This window comes from Solanum verrucosum, unplaced genomic scaffold (assembly GCF_900185275.1).
Source record: "Solanum verrucosum unplaced genomic scaffold, falcon-dt-bn FXZP01000268.1, whole genome shotgun sequence".
NCBI lineage: Eukaryota > Viridiplantae > Streptophyta > Magnoliopsida > Solanales > Solanaceae > Solanum > Solanum verrucosum.
In genome coordinates this window covers 3,242,731-3,257,661 of record NW_026019957.1, presented here as the reverse complement: position 1 = coordinate 3,257,661, position 14,931 = coordinate 3,242,731, and the positions used below count along the sequence as shown (strand labels likewise).

Below are 14,931 nucleotides of genomic sequence, written 5' to 3'. Positions count from 1 at the left end.
TCCCAGAGACACACTTATACTATATTAAGGACCTATTACCCTCGAACTTATTTTATAAATAATTTTCTACCCTTTTCGGCCTACGTGGCACTATCAACCAGATAACTTGAAAAAATAGTCAACACGCGCTGGATCCCAAAAGATAGTGCCACATAGGCCGAAAAGGAGTAGAAAATAAGTTAGGGGGTAATAGAACCTTAGTATAGTATAAGTGTGTCTCTGAAATTTCGGGCATAGGTTGGAGGTATATATGCATTTTCTCGATAGGTAAATAAGGACAAATCTAAAAAATAAATTTAATTATTTTCTGATTATGTAAATACACTTATTATGAGCTTGAGTTGGTTAAAATGCAACTTACAAGATCACTGAATACAACTTATTAAAATTTGAAGTAAAATGTACATGTCAGGTAATCAAATGAAGGGTAATTGAAGAACATTAAATCTAAGGTACATCTTGGACCTCGAACTTTGGTTTAGTGGTAAGAGCACAACATGTGATTTATGGGTTTAGTGCACGATACAGGTTCAAAATCCATTATTCACCGAGCTTTGAACCATGTACCATTGGACCTCGAGGATTTCTCCGTTACGAAAAAAAATCTGAAGGTACATTATCTGTTGAGATTAGAGCAACATGTAGTATATCCAAAGCATCACCTTCAATGCTCCTTTCCCTTGCCCATCACCAACTGCTTCACTAACTTGTCAAGGGCTTTGCTTGGCATCCTTTCCAGAATGTATACCTGAAAAAATTCTTCTAAGATTACATAGACTCTCTTTGCAATAGATCTAGTTTCGTAGACTTGATTCCATAAAACCAACAACAACGTACCCAATGTAATCCCACAAGTGGTCAGGAGAGAGCAGAATGTGCGTAGACCTTACCCCTATCTTGGGAATCTTGGGAGGTAGAGAGGTAGTTTCCGATAGACCCTTGGCTCAAGGAGTCTGATAATAGAAGTGAAGCTAGATTTTCTTTGTGTGTATGTGTATGTCGGGGGAGGGACCTTGTAGGGCATTTGAACAATTGGCCTTTTTTGACAATACATGCAGACTATATAAAACCTTCCACAGACGATTAATATCAAAGTAAAGTTGTAGGACAAATTTTAAAACTTCATCACTCTTTCAAAGTGTGTCATAATTTTCATATGAAAGGAATTTAAAAGCGCGATGCATTGCACGGAGGAAGATCATGAAAATAGGTATATAATTAACCCCACATAGTGTTTACACCAAATCAAGATATTTAACTTTAGCACCTAAAAGTTAAAGTAACCATGGTTTGAGTGATGAATGTGTGTATGAACAATGTTTGTCATGCATTTATTGATTTTGTGTAAACATTATACATTGGGTGCGGGTAAATTGATATCATGAAAAATAAAGGGAAGTAATGAAATACTCACGATGGAAATAGGCTGCAGGTATTTTTTCATTGTTGATGAGTTCAAATCTATAGATATCTCCTACTTGGACATCATTTGCTTCTTTGAACTTTTGCCATCCAATGTGAATTCCGATGTGATCATCTGACACTGGCCCTAGTCGAACTGGCCACGATCTCTGTTGTTCATCCATGAGAATCATCTCAAAACGTCTATTCATCCAGCCATTTGATTTTGCAAAAGCCAATGGAATATACTGCTCAAGTTTAATCCCATTGCATAAATCAATATCATGTCATCACAAAAAAAGAGAAACTCTTAATGAAGATCTTAACTAAATTGATTCAAATTAACATACCAGAAAATGTTTGAAGATGGAATAAGGCTTAATAATTGAAATAAAATGCGGGTTAGCATCAGTAGCAGATGTTGAAGCAGGTAGTGCTTTCGGAGCAGTCACGTATGAGGTCTTAATCTTAACGCCTGCTGCTACTCTCAAAATACAAGGAAAGATAGAATCAGAGAAATGAAAAGAAAAAAAAATGTATTAGATACAACAACAAAAGGTCTTGCTCTTGGAATCCATACCTTCTGTGGAAACACTTTTAGCGTCCAAATTGATCATCTTTCCTTCGGGCTGAGGTGATGCACTTCCTTTCATATCTAGTTTTTAAATTGACACAACAATGTTAGAATGAAACAGAACATGAATATTTAAGACCAAAAAATAAACATTGAGAAAAGTAAATCTTTTTGAGGGGAAAAGAAGAGATGAAAAGAATTTGATAAGAGCTAATTCAACTTTCAGAAACATAGAGCTTCTTTTCGGGACTGGGGAAGGTCAACTGTAGCTGAAAAAAGGAAAATCCTATCTCATAATATACTACTCGGTAAATTTCTTTAATAAAAACGATATTGTAAGTTGCTCAAAAAATCTTCTACAAAACTCGAAAGCTTTTTCAGCAACTGGTACTCTCAAGAAAACAGGAAAGGCCTGCTTAAATACTTTTACTTAAAGCATTCACTAAAAATCATCTAAATAAGACTCTTCATAAATAAGAACCTTCCAATATGAGCCCGGATTTTGTTGAACTTGAGAAAACATAAATGATATAATAACAAATGAACAAACATGGTGCGGTCCTGTTTCACCAAGACACTATTTTTCACTAACAAAATTTGTTTCCGGTATTTTGAAATCCAAGACATAGAAACTATGAGGTAACAACAAATAGAAAGAGAATCTTTAATCACTAGTAAGGATCCTTATTAAAAAAAAGTGAAGTATGATGTTATTGTATTTATGATTTAAAGGAAGAAACAGGTAAGCAAAAAGAGAGGAAAACAGAATTTTTTAAAAGGGATTAGATGAGAAATTTGCCGTGAAACTTCAATATTGGCTTCTCTCCATTGTCGAGTATCTCAAACATTAAGTAATCTCCTTCCTTTAAGCAATTCACAACGCAGAACTTGTGCCATCCGCCAACAATGGTGGTGTTTACCCCACGGGCATATAGCTTAAATGTCCATGACCGGTGCTTGTCTCTTATTGTTATCGTACATGTCCTGTTTTTGAGACCGTTTAACCGTGCAAATGAGACTGGAACTCGCTGAAACAGCTTACAATCAGTTTCACAAAAACGAGATCATATGTATGCTTCACACTCTGAAAAATTTTCTCATAACGAAATGAGCTCTCTATTTTTCCTTTTTTCTATTTTTAACAATGGAAGAAAAATTTAGTTTCGACAACTTACCAGAGAACACTTCGAAAGGAAATATGATTTCATGGTACAAACAAAATGAGGGTGAGAGAGAGGAATGTCTTTTGCAGCTTCTATGTTGCGAAAAGCCTCGTGTGATGACATGATGTTGTGCTTTGATTTTTCTGTTACATTTGCTAATTACACAGTCATGTCAGAAATATTAATCAAACGGATACTTACAAACATGAACAATAGAACATTTGAATAGTTAATTGTAAAGAAAAACATGACAATAAATTAATTATGACAAAAAGATTACAATTAAAGTATGAATAGCATCTAAGCATGCACTTCATCATTTGGCTAATTGATTCAAAAAAAGAAGTATTTTTGATAAAGAAAAAAAAAAAAACTTTAGAGATGCAGTTTAGTCCTCAACCTTTACGCAGATATATTGATGACATGAGTGGAGTAGTAGTTTATGATCTTCTAAAGGAAATAAGATTTTTAAAATAGTAGTTCTACAATTTGAAACTTATGCTAAGACCTAATTTAACATAGTATAGCTTGAAGGGGTGAATTCATAGAATCATGAACTATTCATTTTGAGCTAGCTTTCAGACCCAAAACCTAATTTAACACCAATTTAACTAGCAAATTCATCAAGTATAAACTAATGTACTCTAAAAAATCTTACCTTTAAACTCAAATTTCTTCGAAATTTCCTCAACAGTCCGGGCTCTTCCTCCTCCTTCTTCCTGCAGATACTCTGCATATTCTCTATCACAATGACTTGAATCAAATACAGAAACCTCAAATTCCATATTTCCTTCATGTCTAAACACCAATAAATCTCCCAATTGCAAATCATTCTCCTCCACAAATTTTCCCCAATTACCCTCTTCAAATCGATGTTCATTCAGCTTAATCCGCCATTTCTTACCACCTCTTTTCAGTACAGCACGTTTAATATGCTCGTATCCCTTCAGATACTTCAAAAAACCTATAGGAATTTTCTACAAAATCATGTATAATTAGGGTTTCATTGTCCCAAAATGACATGAAATAGTTGAAAGTATTAGTAGTACTAAAATACTTACAATTCCATTTTTGAAGCCTGGAAGAATTGGTTTGAAAAAGTGAGGTTTCTTTGACGGTATTTTCATGGAGGTTCAAGAAAGGTAAATTACTGTACAGAAAAAGTGTTCACTTGAACAAGGTGATTGGTTGTAATGAAAATGTTTCTCTAGGAACATATTTCCTTTTTTAAGTTATTTTTTTAAAAAAATATAACGTAGACGGAAAGGGTAATGTTCTTTTATAAACTCTTGAACGAAAAAAGGAATAGAGATATGTTAGGGATTTGGAGCATTAAAAGAGGCGTTATGATTTTGATTATTGTAAGTATATAAAGGTTGATGAGATTAAATATGTTATTTGTACGTTGCTCAGGAAAATAGTGATCACGTCAAATTAGATTCCGATGGAATTTCGAGAAAGCGTAAGCTGATAATTTGGTGATATGCCTATGTATTACAAGTAGCACAAGTATGAAGTGGATAACTAGATTGTTTAATGTCGTTTTTAAGATAGTGAAATTGTCTAAAGAATGGAGGTGGAGTACAATGATTTATTGGACATGAACAAAGTGATATTCGGAGTTTCCAACAACTAAGGGTAACAAGCTGCTAAGACACTTGATTTGAATGATGAAAACATAAACTATTACTTCTTTCATTTTAATTTGTTTGTCTAATTTGACTTGATACAGATTTAAAGAAAGTAAAAAAAAACTTTTGAATATTGTGATCTAAAACTAATGATACCTAGAATGTACTAATATCCTATTAACTTTGTAGTCTTAAATATGTATGTGGAAAGTTTGAATTAATGAGATGTCAAAAAGGAAAATAAAATACTAAAATGAAAAATACGACAAACAAATTGAAACGAAGGGAGTACAAAAAGAATGAGAAGTTATAATGTCAAATCTCTCAACAACAAAAAAAAAAAAAAAAAAAAAAACTAGCCATCCATATCCACTCTTACATGGATAGGATACTCCATAATTCATCTCTTCTTTTTCTTCTGGTGTCATGATATAAACCAAAAGTGTGACTTAATCTTAAGAGTTAATAATGCTAAAAGCATAATACAAAAACATGTTTGGCTTTTAAAGAACAAAAATCAAAGTACATTTTCTTTAGATTAGCCAACATGCAGTAAATCCAAAAAAAAAAAAAAAAAACCATCATATTCTTCAGTGCTCTTTGTGGTTTCTCTCATGCTTTTCATCCTTCACAGCATATTTACCTGCAAAAATATATTTTTAGCAGAACATAAGACTCTCTTTGCCATCAATCTAAGCTACATATTCATTTTCAGATATATAAAATCTTTCGAGATTCGTTCAATATCAGAAGAAACACATTTTCAAAAATCTCATTTTCATTTCGCAACCACAGGGAAAGTCGTTTATCATGAAACAAAGGGAAGTAAAGAAGTAACTCACAAGGGAAATACACTCTACACGCAATGTTCTGTTGTCAATGAGTTCAAACTTGTAAGTATCTCCAACTTGGACACCATTTGCTTTCATGAACTTTTGAAATCCCTTGGTAATTACAAAGCGATCCACCCTTTGACTTAGCTGAACTGGCCATGATCTCTGTTTCTCATCTGTGAGAATCATCTTACGTCGATCCATCAAGCCAGTTGATTTTATAAAAGCCATTGGAAGACACTGCTCAAGTTTATCCCAGTATGTGTATCAATACAAAAAAAAGAAAAGTTACTACCGAAAATCTTAACTATTAAGGAGTCGTTTGGTAGCTGGTTAGAATCATGCATGTATTAGTTATGTCATCTTCTATACCCCGCATAAGATAATACACAATTTTTGTCATAATACATGTTAGTTATGCTGGTTTCTAAATTGCAAACCATGTCATATGATTTTATACAGGAATAATTTACCTTCTAACTAGCCACCAAATGTTGTGTAACTCATGCAGACATGAATACATGAATAAGTTGTCTCTTTACTAGCTACCAAACGACACTAAAGGCTTAATAAAAGTTAATTTGAATTGCTCACCAAATAGGACCCGCTGATGGTATAAGACTTGATAGTAGCAATAAAATGAGGGCAAGTGTTAGCAGAAGTTGGAGCAGGTACTTGTGCTTTTGGAGCAGGCATATCCGAGGTCTCAATCTCGAGGCCTGTTCTTCATTCAAAAAAGATACATGAAAAAGAAATACGACTTTTTTGTTGCGACTAAAGTCACCGAAGAAACTACCAGAAGAAGTCACATTATCAAGGGTCTGCTCTTGTAATCCAAACCTTGAGTGGAAACTCTTTTAACATCCAAATTAGGCTTCTTTTGTTCGCACTGAAGTGATGCATTTGCTCTCAAATCTAATTTTCAAATTGAAAAACATTATTAACTGAATCCAAAAATGATTTTGAATCCAAAAATAGAACATTAAATTGAAGTAGAAAAACTATAAGGATGCAAGGGAAGAAAGAAAAAAACATGTCAGTTCACTCATCACTGTCACTATGATTTATAAGAAAGAAGTAGATAAATCAAGGAAAAAATTGGATGAAATATAAGAGAAAGGGGCTTAGATGAGAAACTTGCCGTGAAATTTCAATACAAGTCCCTCTTCCTTGGAAAACATCTCAAACATTACGCGATCTCCTTCCTTTAAGAAATTAGCAGCGCAAAATTCATGCCATATGCCTCCAATTGAAATGTTGCATGCATTAATATACAGCTTAAACATCCATGACCTTTGCTGCTCATCTCTTATCGTTACCGTACAGTTCCTGTCGAGGCCATTTTCCCGTGCAAATAGTGTTGGAACACGCTGAAACAGTTCACAACCAGTTGCATGTAAATAGCTCATACTTATGCTTCAACACTTCCAAATTATTAAGAAACAAATACTTAGTTCTCATAACGAAATGTGTTCATCTTCTTCTTTTTTTAATAGTAACAACAAAAATAGAATCAAATTTTCAACTTACCAGCAAATACTTTGAAATGCAACTGCGCGTGATGGTATAAATGAAATGAGGGCGAGACCGAGGCATGTCCTTAGCAGCTTCTACATCAGGTAAATCCTTGTTTGATGACATGACATAAGGCTTTGGCTTTTTCGTAGCATTTTCTAATTACACAAAAAGTCGTGTCAATATTTGAAAAAAGCACTTTATGAACAAAAGAACATATCAATAGTTCAACAAGATAGAACCTTTCTGAAGATAACTTTCCTACTTTAAGTCTAAGAAGTTGATTAATCTACTAATTTCACATATCAGTTTGGTCTTACTAAGATCAAATGAACGTAATATAATTGTAACGTTGATTCTCATTCACATGTTAGCATCATGTGTTGCTGTATATACATTTACTTCTCTTGCAAACTGAATGGGAGGCTGGCACATTCAGTCTGACGAGGTAAAAATTGGAAACATGATGAAGCTAGTGGCTTTGTTAGGATGTCTGTAACAATGCCTTTGGGTTACTTGTTTTATATAAGTGTTTCTGGATAGTTGTGTTACGATGTCCCTTGTTGGGACTTATTTGGTTATTTACACCACTCGAGGGTTTGGTTTATACGAGCACAGCAACCGGCAAAGCAGTGTGCTTGGATTTGAATATGGATTCATCTATCGACAAGAAAATGGAAATCCAACTTGGTTCTCTGTAAATTAATGGAAAATCTCTTCTTTTATTGCAGTAGTTTAGCAGTGAATAAATACAATACATTAGGTGCTAACTAAGGAAAGAAATTAAGATTGATTCCTATGAATCTGCAGTGATTCCTATAAATCTGCTACCTAAATATAGCTATGTATATTACTAGATTTAAGTCTATATACATTCTATAACACTCCCCCTCAAGCTGGAGCATATATATTGATCATGCCCAGCTTGTTACAAAGATAATCAACTCGAGTTCCATTCAATGCCTTAGTGAGTAAATCAGCTACTTGCTCTCCTGTCTTCACGTAGCCAGTGGAAATCAAGTTTTCCTGAATCTTCTCACGAATAAAATGACAATCAACCTCAATATGTTTAGTTCTTTCATGATACACCGGATTTGAGGCAATATGCAAGGCAGCTTGATTATCACACCAAAGTTTTGCTGGTGTATGATGTTCCAACCCAATTTCAGTTAGAAGATGATGTATCCACATAATCTCACACGTAGACTGTGACATAGCTCTATACTCAGATTCTACACTAGATCGAGATACAACACTTTGCTTCTTACTTCTCCATGAAACTAGGTTCCCTCCAACAAAGACACAATAGCCTGTAGTCGATCTCCTGTCAATTTTGGATCCGGCATAGTCAGCATCTGCAAAACACTCAACACGAGTATAACCATGATTGCTATACAATATCCCAAGTCCAGGGGCTCCTTTCAAGTAACATAAAATCTGCTCCAAAGCTGCCCAATGTTTGATTGTAGGCGAGGACATAAACTGGCTGACAACACTTACTGCAAAAGCAATGTCTGGACGAGTCACACTGAGGTAGTTTAACTTCCCAACTAACCTCCTATATCTCTCGGGATCATCAAAGAGGTCGCCGTCATCTTTCATAAGGTGCACATTGGGAACCATTGGAGTACTGCAAGGTTTAGCTGCTAACTTTCCAGTGTCTGCAAGAAGATCAAGAATATACTTTCTCTGAGACAACAAAATTCCCTTCTTGTTTCTATTCACCTCTATACCCAAAAAGTATTTCAACTGACCCAAGTCTTTCGTATGAAACCTAGTATGCAGGAAAGATTTGAGGGAAGAGATCCCCGCATAATCACTTCCTGTGATGACAATGTCATCGACATACACAACCAGTAAGATAGTGCCAACTGCTGATTGTCGGTAAAAGACTGAGTGATCACATTTGCTCATCTTCATCCCAAACTCCAGGACTACCTCGCTGAACTTCCCAAACCAAGCTCGCGGACTCTGTTTCAAGCCATACAAAGACTTTTTCAAATAACACACTCTCCCATACTCCCCCTGAGCAACAAAACCAGGTGGTTGCTCCATATATACTTCCTCTTGAAGATCACCATGAAGGAATGCATTTTTGATATCCAACTGATGTAAAGGCCAATTCTCAGAAGCAGCTAGAGATATGAACAAGCGGACGGAAGTAAGTTTGGCAACTGGAGAGAAAGTGTCTGAATAATCCACCCCATAGGTCTGAGCATACCCTTTAGCCACAAGCCTGGCCTTAAGTCTTGCCACAGAACCATCTGGATTTACTTTAACTGTGAACACCCACTTACATCCCACTGGTTTCTTCCCACTAGGTAAATCCACCAAATCCCATGTGTGATTTTCCTCTAAGGCATGTATTTCCTCAAGCATCGCATCATACCATCCAGGATGAGTCAAAGCTTCCTTCATTGTTTTGGGTACAGAGATAGATTCTAAAGAAGCAACCAAGGACCTTGACGTAGAGGATAAGCGGTCATAAGAAACAAAATTAGCAATGGAATACGTCGATTGACAAGTCCTTTTACCTTTGCGAAGAGCAATAGGGAGATCAAGATCATCTGAAGGATCGGGTAGATTTGATAACAAAGGAGCTGGTGCAGAACATGTATCATCGATCTCTCGTCTTCTCGAATAAACTTGAACAATTGGTGGTCTTACCGGAGTAGAAGATGTGGGCCCAGTAGTCAAATTGTGTTCAATAGGGGAACTAAGAGAATGAAGGACATCATCTAATTGTTTTGTCACATCACGAGTAACTTGATAGACTAACCACTCATCTTCCTCCCCCTGAGTTGTCGAACTGGGAGGTGCATATAAGAATGGTGTCGTCTCTGAAAATACCACATCATTTGACACCAAATATTTACCAAGCTCGGTAGAATAGCATCGATACCCCTTCTGAAGGCGAGAATAACCCAAGAAAACACACTTCAATGCTTTAGGGTCCAACTTGGTAACAGATGGCCGAACATCTCGAACATAACATGTGCTTCCAAACACCTTAGGCTCCACTGGAAATAGTGGCTTGTTTGGAAAAAGAACACTGTAAGGCACATTACCAACAAGAACAGTCGATGGCATGCGATTAATCAAGAAACAAGCTGTGGAGTTTTGATATTGCGAGAATTTTGCAAACTCTTCTGCTGAAACCAAAATTCCTTTATCCGAAGATGTAGGAGTCACAATTTCAGTCATTTTCTCCAAATATTTTAGTAGCATATGAACTTATCAACAGCAAGTATAACTAGAAGCATGTACGTCAGTTTGTGACCCCACAAACACAGATGAACAGAGTCAAATGATTTTATCAACCAAGAAACCAATTGTCGACGCAGAATAAAGAAATTGACTACTTGACCAGTAGATTCAGCAAGCAGTGAACAATAAAATACCCAAATAAGTAGTTCAGAAAAAAGAAATCTTGAACCAGCAGTTTATCCACACAACACCAATTATCTGAACTGAAGTAGGAGCTAGCAGCCACGGAACCACAAATCACAGACCAGATTCAATGTCGCAGAACAGAAACAAACCTGGAAGTGAAGAACAGACTTTTTGAATCGTGTTTTAACACCAGAACATGCACCTTCACGTGCTGGTGTGTGATGAATAGGCGAACTGTATGAGCAGTGTGTGACTGCCACTGGCTTCACACCCAGATGATAGAGAAGACTGGTTTGGCCGGAAAATATACTCCACCTCCTTCTGTGGTGGCAGTACGCAGACTGACCACTCTAAATCAGTGGATTAGAAATCCAAACTCTTCCGTAACACAGCCAAAACGACACGAGCCAATAGGCTCTGATACCATGTAAATTAATGGAAAATCTCTTCTTTTATTGCAGTAGTTTAGCAGTGAATAAATACAATACATTAGGTGCTAACTAAGGAAAGAAATTAAGATTGATTCCTATGAATCTGCAGTGATTCCTATAAATCTGCTACCTAAATATAGCTATGTATATTACTAGATTTAAGTCTATATACATTCTATAACATTCTCGAAGGAAAATGAAGACAAGAAATGCCCTTTTTTTCTAGATCTTCGAACATATTCTATTAAAGCCATAGAATGACTCATGTCATGCAACATGTAGTATTTGTCTTCAAAGACTTTTAAAATAATAGTAATGAAGATAATGCTCTCTTCTCACAACAAGGAGAAGTATCTAATCAGTTCGTGAAGATATTTGGAGAGCTCGCGTGAAATTAATGAGTTTTAGGACTTATCAAGAAACCATATATATGCAAAGCACTATGGTCTAATGACTACAAGTCTTGTGAGTAGCAGCTTCTACATGGGAAGAATTAGCCTTGTGTGACAACTCAATACCGGGGCTAAGTTTGTATGTTCCATCGTCAATAAATTAAATTTCTGATACTACTCAATGAAGTGATTAAAAACAGCCTTCTAAAAGTTTAGCAAGATACTTTCTAAAAATCTACCCAAAGTCTGCGTACACCCCCCCCCTCCACCCCACTTGTGGGACTATACTGGGTATGTTGTTGTTGTATTGTTTTTGAGCAACATTCTTCCATCATAGACTCTTTAAAACCAAGGGCACTAAAAAGAACAATGAAAGGAAGGCATGGTAGCAGAAGGAAATGAAAAGAAGCAGAACCGCGAAAGTAAGATCCAAAGCACAACACTATGCCAGATAAGCAGAGGAGCCAGGGCTACCAGTAGCAGAATCGCGGACCTAAAAAAGGCAAAAACAGAACAGCTTGTGGCCCTGGTTCTGTTAACAGAACATGCATAGGAGGAGCAGTGACAAGAGGACAAGAAAATGTAGGTGAAGCGCGCACACACACAAGATAAGACTACTCAGTTAGGAACTGTATAATTTATATGTTGGGAGTTCAAAAAAGATGTCGTATGGGAGAGGATCCAAGGTTGGAGTTCAACGATAATTCTGAGCAGCAAAAGGATAAAATGCCTATTTTATTTTATTTTTGATAAAAGTAACAGTTAGTCTATATTTATCCACAGGTATACTACCTCAAAAGTGTAGTTCCCCTCCAAAAGTGTTGTAGTTACATAGGATCCTATACCTACCAAGTTACAGCCAGTCTATAGTTGTGCTGATTACTTCTGAGCTATCTAAGACTACTTGTTTACACCAAAAATAATACAGAACTAAACATTTAAGCTTAAATCTTTGTATGTTGCTCTGCTTTCCTTCATGACATCTCTGGTTCCTCCCTAGCCATACTGTCCACCATAATGCCTATTTTTTTGTGTGGTATCTTAAAATTATTACATCTTGGATAGGATCTTTTTTCTTTTTTGTGTGGTTGTCTAAAGTGTGCAATATAGTCTACATGCCTATACATTTTTTCACTTAATAGAAACAGGAAATTGTGGCGTAAAATACTATCTCTATTTGCATTTCATCTCACTTCAATAAGCATACTAGTGCGTATGACAATAAAAAAGATCATCAACGAAATAAGAGGCTGGTAAGATGAGAAAACTTACCCTGAAACTTCCTCATTGGAGTTTTTGCATCAGTAACAACATGAAATTTCCATATAGGTGTCTCTCCATCAGTAACAATCTCGAACATAATACGATCTCCCTCCTTTAAGCAATAATCAGCACTGAATTCACGCCATCCACCTCCAATATAGGTTTGAGTTTGACAAGAATGTAGCTTTACATTCCACGACCTTTGCTCTTCATCTCTTAGAAGCAAATCATACTTCTTGTTCGTGATATGGTTGTTTGCAAATGCGACATGCTTAGGAATGCGCTGACATGGTGTATAACCATTTACACACATCATTAAACAGTTCATATTAACAAAGACAAAAAATAAAAAATAACAAAGATGGTGCACATGCTTCCTTTAGCCTGAAAATTCTTGAAGAGTTTACGTGAAATCCATGAGTTTTGAGACTTACCAAGTAACCATATGTAAAGCAACATGGGGTAATATTGCATGTAAAACGAGAATGACCAAAAGGCTTGTGGGTAGAAGCTTCAGAATGGGAAGAAGCCTCATCTGACGACTCAATGCTGGTGCTCGATTTTTCTGTTACATCATCAGTAAATCAAATTTCTTAAAGGGATTAAATGGTACAAGGATGATGAGGATCAATATAGCCAACTTAACTTATTTGAGATTGAGGCGTAGTTGCTTGCATTTAACCATGATATAAAATTATCTCTACTCTAGTTTTTTGTCTTAAAACAGAAGTTTAGCACGCGGAATAGAGCACAAATAGGCCTTAAATAACTTCACCTTTGAATTCAAAATCCATGGAAGTCTCTTCAACAGTATGAACTACTTCTTCTACTTTTACTTCTTTTTCTTCTTCTTCTTCTTCGTCATCATCATCGTCGTCTTCTTCTTCTTTTTCTACTTCCAAATACTCTACATATTCTCTGTCACAGTGAGTTGAATCAAATATGGAAACTTCAAACTCCATATCTCCTTCATGTCTGAAAATCAACAAATCTCCTAACTGCAAATCATGATCCTCGACGAACTTTTTCCAGCCTTCTTTGAAGCACCGACCATCCACTTTCACCAGCCACTTTTTACCAGCACTTTTCAGTAATGCATGTTTAATATGTTCATGTCCCCTCAAATACTTCAAGAAACCTATAGGAATATTCTGCAGTACAACAACATATATATAATCAGAATAAGTCCCAATATGATATCCTCCTTTTTTATTAGCCAGATATTCTAAATGGAAGTGTAAAAGACACTACACTTATAACTATGTCTCCTTCCCAAACCAGTTGAGATCGACGATATGAATTGTCACTTATTCATTTTAGCTCATTTCATATCATCGTACAACAACATATTCATTGTAATCCCACAAGTGGATTTCGACCTCACAGCTCATGAAAAAAAAAGATCAAAACAAGTCGAAAAAACAAAATGGAAGTTAAAAGACACTACTCTTATAACTATGTCTCCGTACCAAACAAGTTAAGATCGACTATATGAATTCTCACTTATTCATTTAAGCTCATTTCACATCATCATACAACAACATATTCATTGTAATCCCACAAATGGATTCCGGGGATGATATAGTGTAAGCACGCACAGTAGGGGTGGCAAAATCAAAGCCAACCTGACTCAACCCATTTAGGTTTGGGTTGGTTATTGACTCGCCCATTTGTTAACCCAATCCATGAAAAAATGGTTTGATAGGTAACCCAAATTGATTTTTGAGAAATCTTGTCAAAATATTTTTAGAAAACTTTATATTTTATTTTATATGTTATATATAGTTATAATAAAGAATAAAATTTTTTATTAGATACTAAACCCAGCCTGCTCAAATTTAAACCCAGCCCGCCCAACTGCCACCCCTAACTCAGACCTCACAGCTCAAGAGAAAAGGTCAAAACAGATCGGAAAGACAAAATACTACATATCAAAGCATTTTAACAAAACTTAACAAAAACAAAATAATACTAACTACTATCCAAGAAAACAACACAAATGTAAAGTGTTACTTACAAGTCCATCCTTGAATCCTGGCAAAATAGGTTTGAAAAAATGAGGTTTCTTTAGAGGAATTTTCATGGAACCCAAAAAATTGTTGTAATTTTAGAATAGACAAAAGATGGTTTTTCTTTTTGGTTTCCCATTATATATAAACTGAAAAAGATACAATGAAACATTGTAGGAATTTGTGAAAGTTTTAACAAAATGGAACGAAAAACTTCGGCTTTTTCATGTCAGAGCTGATTCTGTAAGCAAATACTGCTGGGATGAAGAAAAGGGAATTGTAATTACAAATAAGCAAGAAAGAGATGAGCTTTGTATGTTGGCTGA

General features: G+C 35.7%; 4 protein-coding genes across 4 annotated transcripts; all 4 read right to left on the bottom strand.

The window, feature by feature from the left end:
* Positions 1-285: 285 nt before the first annotated feature.
* LOC125814352 (B3 domain-containing protein REM10-like) lies at positions 286-2,054 on the bottom strand. Its single transcript, XM_049493811.1, has 4 exons — positions 1,982-2,054; positions 1,752-1,882; positions 1,415-1,649; positions 286-748 (listed from the first exon to the last, which is right to left on the bottom strand). Exons 1-4 carry the CDS (start codon positions 2,052-2,054, stop codon positions 711-713), a joined length of 477 nt encoding a protein of 158 aa, XP_049349768.1. The 3' UTR covers positions 286-710.
* A 505-nt stretch (positions 2,055-2,559) lies between these two features.
* LOC125814704 (B3 domain-containing protein REM2-like) lies at positions 2,560-3,403 on the bottom strand. Its single transcript, XM_049494176.1, has 2 exons — positions 3,151-3,403; positions 2,560-3,003 (listed from the first exon to the last, which is right to left on the bottom strand). The coding sequence occupies exons 1-2, from the start codon at positions 3,259-3,261 to the stop codon at positions 2,758-2,760; spliced, it is 357 nt and encodes a 118-aa protein (XP_049350133.1). The 5' UTR covers positions 3,262-3,403; the 3' UTR covers positions 2,560-2,757.
* A 379-nt stretch (positions 3,404-3,782) lies between these two features.
* On the bottom strand, positions 3,783-4,266 carry LOC125814351 (B3 domain-containing protein REM5-like). Its single transcript, XM_049493810.1, has 2 exons — positions 4,200-4,266; positions 3,783-4,115 (listed from the first exon to the last, which is right to left on the bottom strand). Exons 1-2 carry the CDS (start codon positions 4,263-4,265, stop codon positions 3,783-3,785), a joined length of 399 nt encoding a protein of 132 aa, XP_049349767.1. The 5' UTR covers position 4,266.
* A 1,093-nt stretch (positions 4,267-5,359) lies between these two features.
* On the bottom strand, positions 5,360-14,687 carry LOC125814350 (B3 domain-containing protein REM10-like). Its single transcript, XM_049493809.1, has 10 exons — positions 14,614-14,687; positions 13,372-13,747; positions 13,031-13,161; positions 12,606-12,879; positions 7,133-7,275; positions 6,744-6,972; positions 6,443-6,517; positions 6,197-6,321; positions 5,623-5,842; positions 5,360-5,412 (listed from the first exon to the last, which is right to left on the bottom strand). Exons 1-10 carry the CDS (start codon positions 14,677-14,679, stop codon positions 5,360-5,362), a joined length of 1,692 nt encoding a protein of 563 aa, XP_049349766.1. The 5' UTR covers positions 14,680-14,687.
* Positions 14,688-14,931: the final 244 nt, after the last annotated feature.